The sequence below is a fragment of the Xenopus tropicalis genome, chromosome 2 (assembly GCF_000004195.4).
Source record: "Xenopus tropicalis strain Nigerian chromosome 2, UCB_Xtro_10.0, whole genome shotgun sequence".
In the NCBI taxonomy this organism is placed as follows: domain Eukaryota; kingdom Metazoa; phylum Chordata; class Amphibia; order Anura; family Pipidae; genus Xenopus; species Xenopus tropicalis.
In genome coordinates this window covers 6,937,778-6,948,883 of record NC_030678.2, presented here as the reverse complement: position 1 = coordinate 6,948,883, position 11,106 = coordinate 6,937,778, and the positions used below count along the sequence as shown (strand labels likewise).

The 11,106-nt window shown below is 47.7% G+C and overlaps 1 protein-coding gene across 1 annotated transcript in view; it reads right to left on the bottom strand.

The window, feature by feature from the left end:
* Nucleotides 1–546: 546 nt before the first annotated feature.
* Nucleotides 547–11,106, bottom strand: part of cd247 (CD247 molecule) — a 75,618-nt gene continuing 65,058 nt past the window's right edge. The window contains exons 3-8 of the mRNA XM_002936232.4: nt 10,866–10,916; nt 8,168–8,242; nt 5,261–5,290; nt 4,596–4,649; nt 1,453–1,494; nt 547–1,222 (exon numbers count right to left, since the gene is read on the bottom strand). Of these exons, the coding sequence (XP_002936278.1) occupies nt 1,154–1,222; nt 1,453–1,494; nt 4,596–4,649; nt 5,261–5,290; nt 8,168–8,242; nt 10,866–10,916 (321 nt within the window). The 3' untranslated portion in view covers nt 547–1,153. The remainder of the gene's footprint in view (nt 1,223–1,452; nt 1,495–4,595; nt 4,650–5,260; nt 5,291–8,167; nt 8,243–10,865; nt 10,917–11,106) is intronic.

Below are 11,106 nucleotides of genomic sequence, written 5' to 3'. Positions count from 1 at the left end.
ACAGTACCTGTACTTGATCCCAACTAAGATATAATTACCCCTTATTGGGGCAGAACAGCCCTATTGGGTTTATTTCATGGTTAAATGATTCCCTTTTCTCTGTAATAATAAAACAGTACCTGTACTTGATCCCAACTAAGATATAATTACCCCTTATTGGGGCAGAACAGCCCTATTGGGATTATTTAATGGTTAAATGATTCCCTTTTCTCTGTAATAATAAAACAGTACCTGTACTTGATCCCAACTAAGATATAATTACCCCTTATTGGGGGCAGAACAGCCCTATTGGGTTTATTTAATGGTTAAATGATTCCCTTTTCTCTGTAATAATAAAACAGTACCTGTACTTGATCCCAACTAAGATATAATTACCCCTTATTGGGGCAGAACAGCCCTATTGGGTTTATTTCATGGTTAAATGATTCCCTTTCTCTGTAATAATAAAACAGTACCTGTACTTGATCCCAACTAAGATATAATTACCCCTTATTGGGGGCAGAACAGCCCTATTGGGTTTATTTAATGGTTAAATGATTCCCTTTTCTCTGTAATAATAAAACAGTACCTGTACTTGATCCCAACTAAGATATAATTACCCCTTATTGGGGGCAGAACAGCCCTATTGGGTTTATTTCATGGTTAAATGATTTCTTCGTAGACTTAAGGGTAAGAGATCAAAATTACAAAAAGCCCCCTTTTCTGAAAATCCTTATTAAAGCACCAGTGCCAGTAAGCTAAGCCTGCAATCCTGAGAATAAGTATATAACAATGTACATTTTGACACTGGGACATATATATATATATATATATATAATTTGCTAGTGCTGCATTACAGAAGGCTGGGGAAAACCATTTTATTTTTAACAGGAAGTAGATTGTGCAACGAATCACTCATCCCCAGCCTTCTATAGTGAAACAGCTTAGGCAATATTATATATATTTATATCTATATATTTATACATCATCTTGTGATAATGCTCATTGGGTTAAAAGTTCTAGCCTTGTCCCTAAGGGAGATGAAAATGGCTGAGGATACACTTTCCCTTTAATTAGATGGAAAAAAAAAAAAAAAAAACAAGCAGTTGAGTGAGTGCATTTCAGGGATTGGCTGGAATCCTCTGGGGGGCCATTTTGTGGTTGGTCGTGCTGCTCAGGGCAGGGGGGGGAGCGGCTGCATATGGAGGGCGTCATACGTGTCCCGAGAGCCCGAGCTCAATCCCTGGGGGGAAAGAAAGGAAATCAGTTTGTGGTTCTGAGGGGCCCGGGGACCCCCAAATCATCTGCGGCTGCTGTAATAGGCTGCATGGCTGCATAAGGACCAGTGTAGGCTGCAGCAGGTATCAGTAGTAATAAGTATCTGCATTCAGCACTGAGATTCCCCCCTCCCGGGACAGAACCACCGGGGGAGGATTTGGATCAGTGGGTTCCGCTGCCTCAGTCACATCTTACCTGGTACACGGGGTCGTTTTTCTTCCCCTGTCGCTTCTGGGGCTGAAATAAGAACAGAATATCAGCGATTCATTCAATTCTCTCCCCAAACCCCCAGGGAAACATTGCTTTGTATTATAGAATAAACAGAGAAAAAGGAACTTTATAATAGACTTCTGCCAATGAATGTTATACAGTAGAATATGTTGTACTCTGGCCACTCCCTAATATTTCCAGGCCACTCCCCCATTCAAATAGATCCGCCTTCTGCAGTATTATTAATGAGTATGGCACAACCTCATATGGGCGGGTAGGGAGGTGCCCACTATGTACTGGCAAAGCGCGGTGTTACAGGTCACCCGTAATATTGTGAGTTGGGAGACACAGGCCCCTGTAGTTACAAGTGCAATATGTGTGAGGCTACTATAGGCACCATCTCTCCCTACTATACCTGCTATCCCACAGCCCCAGTCCCTTCCCAGAGGCTATTATCCCCCCCACTGCTACTATAGGCACCATCTCTCCCTACTATACCTGCTATCCCACAGCCCCAGTCCCTTCCCAGAGGCTATTATCCCCCACTGCTACTATAGGCACCATCTCTCCCTACTATACCTGCTATCCCACAGCCCCAGTCCCTTCCCAGAGGCTATTATCCCCCACTGCTACTATAGGCACCATCTCTCCCTACTATACCTGCTATCCACAGCCCCAGTCCCTTCCCAGAGGCTATTATCCCCCACTGCTACTATAGGCACCATCTCTCCCTACTATACCTGCTATCCCACAGCCCCAGTCCCTTCCCAGAGGCTATTATCCCCCCCTGCTACTATAGGCACCATCTCTCCCTACTATACCTGCTATCCCACAGCCCCAGTCCCTTCCCAGAGGCTATTATCCCCCACTGCTACTATAGGCACCATCTCTCCCTACTATACCTGCTATCCCAGCCCCAGTCCCTTCCAGAGGCTATTATCCCCCCACTGCTACTATAGGCACCATCTCTCCCTACTATACCTGCTATCCCACAGCCCCAGTCCCTTCCCAGAGGCTATTATCCCCCCACTGCTACTATAGCACCATCTCTCCCTACTATACCTGCTATCCCACAGCCCCAGTCCCTTCCCAGAGGCTATTATCCCCCCACTGCTACTATAGGCACCATCTCTCCCTACTATACCTGCTATCCCACAGCCCCAGTCCCTTCCCAGAGGCTATTATCCCCACTGCTACTATAGGCACATCTCTCCCTACTATACCTGCTATCCCACAGCCCCAGTCCCTTCCCAGAGGCTATTATCCCCCCACTGCTACTATAGGCACCATTCTCCCTACTATACCTGCTATCCCACAGCCCCAGTCCTTCCCAGAGGCTATTATCCCCCACTGCTACTATAGGCACCATATCTCCCTACTATACCTGCTATCCCACAGCCCCAGTCCCTTCCCAGAGGCTATTATCCCCCCACTGCTACTATAGGCACCATCTCTCCCTACTATACCTGCTATCCCACAGCCCCAGTCCCTTCCCAGAGGCTATTATCCCCCCACTGCTACTATAGGCACCATCTCTCCCTACTATACCTACTCGTTCCCTTGCCTCCGGCACAGACAGTTCTCATATAAGTGTTAAACTCCGGTTAAAGCTGTTTATGGTTGGACAGAGTAATAAAACTTTCCCATTATTTTGCCTTTAATCTGCGGCTCCATTCTACCCACTGTCTGGTTTCGGAGCCATTTCTCACCAGGGAGGGGTTGGAGAGGAGAAAAACATTATTATTTTTTAAACTTGTCACTTTCTTTCCTCCATTATTCCCGGCTCCGTCCCTTCCCCAGACAGTCGTACATTGCAATAAAAGTCTTTGCTCTCTGTCTCGGTGTCACCGCGATATAAACAACTCGTCCGGGAAAGTCTCTCCTGCTCCATTTTTATTTCAGATGAGAGAAGGATCAGACACTATCAGAATAAATACCCCGTCCCCTGGGGCAGAATCATCTGCTCTACGGCTTGTTCCCTCAGCAGCCGAACCGACTCCCCGACACTCAGGCCTTCTGGGGTACAGGCAGCGTTATGTTATGGTACCCCTGGAACTATAGCGGGGTGACTGTTACCCCAATGTTTCTATATATCTGTAACCTTGTTATGGGCTAAGGGGGCCCAGCCTGAAGGCCAGTTAGGGGGGGATTTGGGGTGAGTGCTTATTTGTGCCCTGGGTACCCCTGGAACTATAGCAGGGTGACTGTTACCCCAATATTTCTATATATCTGTAACCTTGTTATGGGCTAAGGGGGCCCAGCCTGAAGGCCAGTTAGTGGGGATTTGGGGTGAGTGCTTATTTGTGCCCTGGGTACCCCTGGAACTATAGCGGGGTGACTGTTACCCCAATGTTTCTATATATCTGTAACCTTGTTATGGGCTAAGGGGGCCCAGCCTGAAGGCCAGTTAGGGGGGGATTTGGGGTGAGTGCTTATTTGTGCCCTGGGTACCCCTGGAACTATAGCGGAGTGACTGTTACCCCAATGTTTCTATATATCTGTAACCTTGTTATGGGCTAAGGGGGTCCAGCCTGAAGGCCAGTTAGGGGGGGATTTGGGGTGAGTGCTTATTTGTGCCCTGGGTACCCCTGGAACTATAGCAGGGTGACTGTTACCCCAATGTTTCTATATATCTGTAACCTTGTTATGGGCTAAGGGGGCCCAGCCTGAAGGCCAGTTAGGGGGGGATTTGGGGTGAGTGCTAATTTGTGCCCTGGGTACCCCTGGAACTATAGCGGGGTGACACAACAGGTGATTGGGCCTCAACCTGGAAAACCCCTGCTCTTTTAGACTGTAAGCTCTTTGGGGCAGGTACCAATTCCATCTATGCTCTGATACTCCTGCCATGTTTATATTATGCTCATCAATACTTTTTTGTGTTTTCACCTTGTAAAACAGTGATTACAACGTTACGAAGAGGTTGGAACATTAGGCAATAAACCAACAAGCTTGTTGCCCCACAAACACCCCCGGGGCACAGGCATTTAACTCCTACTATATTACTTATAGAGCACCACATTACTCCCGTGTAGTAACTTACAGCAACCAATCACAATCAAATTGGTATTCTATGGGTTGTGATTGCTGGAAACCCCACTGACAGCCTCAAAATGGTGCCCACGACTTACCTGCTTTGTTCTGATGTCGCTGTAGGGGTCACTCATCTTATCCCTCTGGAGACCCTGGGGGAGGGGCAAAGACTTTAGGCTCAGTTCATACAATGACACAGGGTATCTGTATTTATTACAGGGATTCCCCTGTACTAAGCACAATTCAGCAGGAACAGCCCCCTAAGTTTGCTCATAGCCTGTACAGAGATATACCATAAAACTATGGCACATAGCGATTCCCCTGTACTAAGCACAATTCAGCAGGAACAGCCCCCTAAGTTTGCTCATAGCCTGTACAGAGAGATACCATAAAACTATGGCACATAGGGATTCCCCTGTACTAAGCACAATTCAGCAGGAACAGCCCCCTAAGTTTGCCCATAGCCTGTACAGAGAGATACCATAAAACTATGGCACATAGGGATTCCCCTGTACTAAGCACAATTCAGCAGGAACAGCCCCCTAAGTTTGCTCATAGCCTGTACAGAGATATACCATAAAACTATGGCACATAGGGATTCCCCTGTACTAAGCACAATTCAGCAGGAACAGCCCCCTAAGTTTGCTCATAGCCTGTACAGAGAGATACCATAAAACTATGTGTTTCCCAGGTCGGTATCTTTTATCATTGTCTCACACCCCCTAGGCCCCTGTTACTGCCCTTTCCCGGCCCCAGTACTTACTGTATAAGTTGAATCAGTCTCTGAGCGTTTCTGCCACAAAATAAAGAGAAATGAATGGCAGTTAGATTGTGACATCATATGACAATAAATCATGAATAACCAATAAATTACATAGTTGAAAGGTTCATGAAATGTTTGCAGAGATTTTTCCAAGTATTGCTATAATTACAGACTCCCTGGCCCTCCCTCTGTAACTGCCATCTGAGTATTCTAGCCCCACCTACAGACTCCCTGGACCTCCCTCTGTATTTTCCATCTAAGTATTCTAGCCCCACCCACAGACTCCCTGGACCTCCCTCTGTAACTGCCATCTGAGTATTCTAGCCCCACCCACAGACTCCCTGGCCCTCCCTCTGTAACTGCCATCTGAGTATTCTAGCCCCACCTACAGACTCCCTGGACCTCCCTCTGTAACTGCCATCTGAGTATTCTAGCCCCACCTACAGACTCCCTGGACCTCCCTCTGTATTTTCCATCTGAGTATTCTAGCCCCACCCACAGACTCCCTGGACCTCCCTCTGTATTTTCCATTTGAGTATTCTAGCCCCACACACAGACTCCCTGGCCCTCCCTCTGTAACTGCCATCTGAGTATTCTAGCCCCACCTACAGACTCCCTGGACCTCCCTCTGTATTTTCCATCTGAGTATTCTAGCCCCACCCACAGACTCCCTGGACCTCCCTCTGTATTTTCCATTTGAGTATTCTAGCCCCACCCACAGACTCCCTAGACATCCCTCTGTAACTGCCATCTGAGTATTCTAGCCCCACCCACAGACTCCCTGGACCTCCCTCTGTAACTGCCATCTGAGTATTCTAGCCCCACCCACAGACTCCCTGGCCCTCCCTCTGTAACTGCCATCTGAGTATTCTAGCCCCACCTACAGACTCCCTGGACCTCCCTCTGTAACTGCCATCTGAGTATTCTAGCCCCACCTACAGACTCCCTGGACCTCCCTCTGTATTTTCCATCTGAGTATTCTAGCCCCACACACAGACTCCCTGGCCCTCCCTCTGTAACTGCCATCTGAGTATTCTAGCCCCACCTACAGACTCCCTGGACCTCCCTCTGTATTTTCCATCTGAGTATTCTAGCCCCACCCACAGACTCCCTGGACCTCCCTCTGTATTTTCCATCTGAGTATTCTAGCCCCACCCACAGACTCCCTAGACATCCCTCTGTAACTGCCATCTGAGTATTCTAGCCCCACCTACAGACTCCCTGGACCTCCCTCTGTATTTTCCATCTGAGTATTCTAGCCCCACCCACAGACTCCCTGGACCTCCCTCTGTATTTTCCATCTGAGTATTCTAGCCCCACCCACAGACTCCCTAGACCTCCCTCTGTAACTGCCATCTGAGTATTCTAGCCCCACCTACAGACTCCCTGGACCTCCCTCTGTATTTTCCATCTGAGTATTCTAGCCCCACCCACAGACTCCCTAGACCTCCCTCTGTAACTGCCATCTGAGTATTCTAGCCCCACCCACAGACTCCCTGGACGTTCCTCTGTATCTGCCATCTGAGTATTCTAGCCCCACCCACTGCTTGAGTCACAGACTCCCTGGACCTTCCTCTGTAACTGCCATCTGAGTATTCTAGCCCCACCCACTGCTTGAGTCACAGACTCCCTGGACCTTCCTCTGTAACTGCCATCTGAGTGTTCTAGCCCCACCCACAGATTCCCTGGACCTTCCTCTGTATCTGCCATCTGAGTATTCTAGCCCCACCCACTGCTTGAGTCACAGACTCCCTGGACCTTCCTCTGTATCTGCCATCTGAGTATTCTAGCCCCACCCACAGATTCCCTGGCCCTCCCTCTGTAACTGCCATCTGAGTGTTCTAGCCCCACCCACTGCTTGAGTTTCCATGAGGGATTGTCACTATTTAGTTCACCTTGCAGTCTGTAAAAGAGACCCCTGTGGGAATTCTCTCCTGTATCTCACCCTCTCATATATAATCTAAATCCCCAGAGTTATTGACCCCAGTACAGTGCAGCCCCGCCCCATTTAACCCACTCAGTAGTTCAGGTTCGGGGGCTAAAGTCTCAGTACAAAGGCAGAACTGGATTCTGGGAAGTACAGACTCCTATTAAAGCTTCTCTCCCTACAATGTGATTGGTGCCCTTTGCCCTCATCCCCCCCCCCCCCCCCCGGGCCCCGGATCTGTTCTGAGCAGAAAAGTGAGCCGTGCAGCTAAACACTTATTATTGTGTATTACTCCATGGCAACCGATGTTTCCAGGCGTAAAAGGCCACAGCCCTTTGTTATTGGGGGGGTTATAAGCAGCATGCAGGGGGTTAATGTTGGGTTGTCTCATAGGCCCCATCTAGGAGGGACTCACTCTGCATATGAAAATGTGTTGGTTTTCTAGCTCCACCCACTCCTTGAGTCACAGACTCCCAGCCCCTCCCACTGCTAGTTGCCACCTGTGTTTTAGACTTGGCCCCTTGGTTACTTAAACTAGAGGATCCCTAGGCCTCTGCTTATCCCACTGGAGGCTAATAAAGGTATTTGCTGTTAGAGAAGGCAGTATGGCAGCTCCTACATAGGAATAAATAGAAATCTGTAGATAAATAAGCCCGTGTGTGTGGCATTGATACATACAAGGCAAAACACTCCCCCCCCCCATAATCCGGCATCCCGTTGCTAGGCGAGCATCTCTTTCATTTATCCGCAAACCTCCAAGAAAATATTCCTCCCGTTACCACGGAAACCCATTGTGCCCCATAAGATGGAGAAACAGGATGAGGGTACTTGATGGGAGGGGCGGAGTCACTTATTCCTGCTAAATAAACCCCATCCCTCTACAGGAACCAATCATTAGTCAGAAGTCCCTACCTGCCCACCCCTTATAGGGGGAGATGCTTTGCCCGACCCATATTTTGGCATTAGTATCGGGGGCTTACCTGTCTCCTCGCCGCCTTGTCGTCACCCCGGGTGTTCAGGACGTCGTATTTAGCTTGGCCGCGGGGGCCCAGCTCCTGTAACAGGACATGGAGATAAGCAACATGGCAGCACCAACTGCCTCTTATATACCAGCTCTGAAATATATATATTCCTATGTTTCATCCCAAAACCCGGCTCGTGGGGAAGAGTTTGTCTCATTTTCGTTATCTGGGAGTTCCGGGAAGAATTGCAGGGAGTCGGGGGGATTCTGTCTCATCACTGGGGGGATTAGGGGCAGGTAATATCCCCTCACTGGGCAGAACCTGAAATCCAATTACAGCCCAGCGGGGGGATAAAGGGTTTTGCACTGTTATATAGAGGTATAGGGAAGCCCATAGCCTGTACAGAGAGATACCATAAAACTATGGCACATAGGGATTCCCCTGTACTAAGCACAATTCAGCAGGAACAGCCCCCTAAGTTTGCTCATAGCCTGTACAGAGAGATACCATAAAACTATGGCACATAGGGATTCCCCTGTACTAAGCACAATTCAGCAGGAACAGCCCCCTAAGTTTGCTCATAGCCTGTACAGAGAGATACCATAAAACTATGGCACATAGGGATTCCCCCGTACTAAGCACAATTCAGCAGGAACAGCCCCCTAAGTTTGCACATAGCCTGTACAGAGAGATACCATAAAACTATGGCACATAGGGATTCCCCTGTACTAAGCACAATTCAGCAGGAACAGCCCCCTAAGTTTGCTCATAGCCTGTACAGAGAGATACCATAAAACTATGGCACATAGGGATTCCCCTGTACTAAGCACAATTCAGCAGGAACAGCCCCCTAAGTTTGCTCATAGCCTGTACAGAGAGATACCATAAAACTATGGCACATAGGGATTCCCCTGTACTAAGCACAATTCAGCAGGAACAGCCCCCTAAGTTTGCTCATAGCCTGTACAGAGAGATACCATAAAACTATGGCACATAGGGATTCCCCCGTACTAAGCACAATTCAGCAGGAACAGCCCCCTAAGTTTGCACATAGCCTGTACAGAGAGATACCATAAAACTATGGCACATGGGGATTCCCCTGTACTAAGCACAATTCAGCAGGAACAGCCCCCTAAGTTTGCCCATAGCCTGTACAGAGAGATACCATAAAACTATGGCACATAGGGATTCCCCTGTACTAAGCACAATTCAGCAGGAACAGCCCCCTAAGTTTGGTCATAGCCTGTACGGAGAGATACCATAAAACTATGGCACATAGGGATTCCCCTGTACTAAGCACAATTCAGCAGGAACAGCCCCCTAAGTTTGCACATAGCCTGTACAGAGAGATACCATAAAACTATGGCACATAGGGATTCCCCTGTACTAAGCACAATTCAGCAGGAACAGCCCCCTAAGTTTGCTCATAGCCTGTACAGAGAGATACCATAAAACTATGGCACATAGGGATTCCCCTGTACTAAGCACAATTCAGCAGGAACAGCCCCCTAAGTTTGCTCATAGCCTGTACAGAGAGATACCATAAAACTATGGCACATAGGGATTCCCCCGTACTAAGCACAATTCAGCAGGAACAGCCCCCTAAGTTTGCTCATAGCCTGTACAGAGAGATACCATAAAACTATGGCACATAGGGATTCCCCTGTACTAAGCACAATTCAGCAGGAACAGCCCCCTAAATTTGCCCATAGCCTGTACAGAGAGATACCATAAAACTATGGCACATAGGGATTCCCCTGTACTAAGCACAATTCAGCAGGAACAGCCCCCTAAGTTTGGTCATAGCCTGTACAGAGAGATACCATAAAACTATGGCACATAGGGATTCCCCTGTACTAAGCACAATTCAGCAGGAACAGCCCCCTAAATTTGCCCATAGCCTGTACAGAGAGATACCATAAAACTATGGCACATAGGGATTCCCCTGTACTAAGCACAATTCAGCAGGAACAGCCCCCTAAGTTTGCCCATAGCCTGTACAGAGAGATATCATAAAACTATGGCACATAGGGATTCCCCTGTACTAAGCACAATTCAGCAGGAACAGCCCCCTAAGTTTGCTCATAGCCTGTACAGAGAGATACCATAAAACTATGGCACATAGGGATTCCCCTGTACTAAGCACAATTCAGCAGGAACAGCCCCCTAAGTTTGCTCATAGCCTGTACAGAGAGATACCATAAACCTATGGCACATAGGGATTCCCCTGTACTAAGCACAATTCAGCAGGAACAGCCCCCTAAGTTTGCTCATAGCCTGTACAGAGAGATACCATAAAACTATGGCACATAGGGATTCCCCTGTACTAAGCACAATTCAGCAGGAACAGCCCCCTAAATTTGCCCATAGCCTGTACAGAGAGATACCATAAAACTATGGCACATAGGGATTCCCCTGTACTAAGCACAATTCAGCAGGAACAGCCCCCTAAATTTGCCCATAGCCTGTACAGAGAGATACCATAAAACTATGGCACATAGGGATTCCCCTGTACTAAGCACAATTCAGCAGGAACAGCCCCTAAGTTTGCCCATAGCCTGTACAGAGAGATACCATAAACCTATGGCACATAGGGATTCCCCTGTACTAAGCACAATTCAGCAGGAACAGCCCCCAAATTGTATGTTTTGTGATTGCAATTTTATGGGAAGTGGAAAATCCATTATTGATCACATTAAGAAAAAATCAAACTCACAGCATATTTACTGTCCCCGTAAACAACTGGCTCTGGAGGGACTTTCGACAACTGCAAGAAAGCACATTTAATAGACAGGGATTAGTAACATTAGTATTATTATCATTATAGCTATCACTATTATTACTATTATTATAAATCATCTCCCACTGCCCTCTGCCTTCCCTGCTTGTGAGCTGAACCCCGCCCACTCTAAGCATGTGAAATTCCTCCAACCCTATTCTTTCCCTCCACCTCCAGG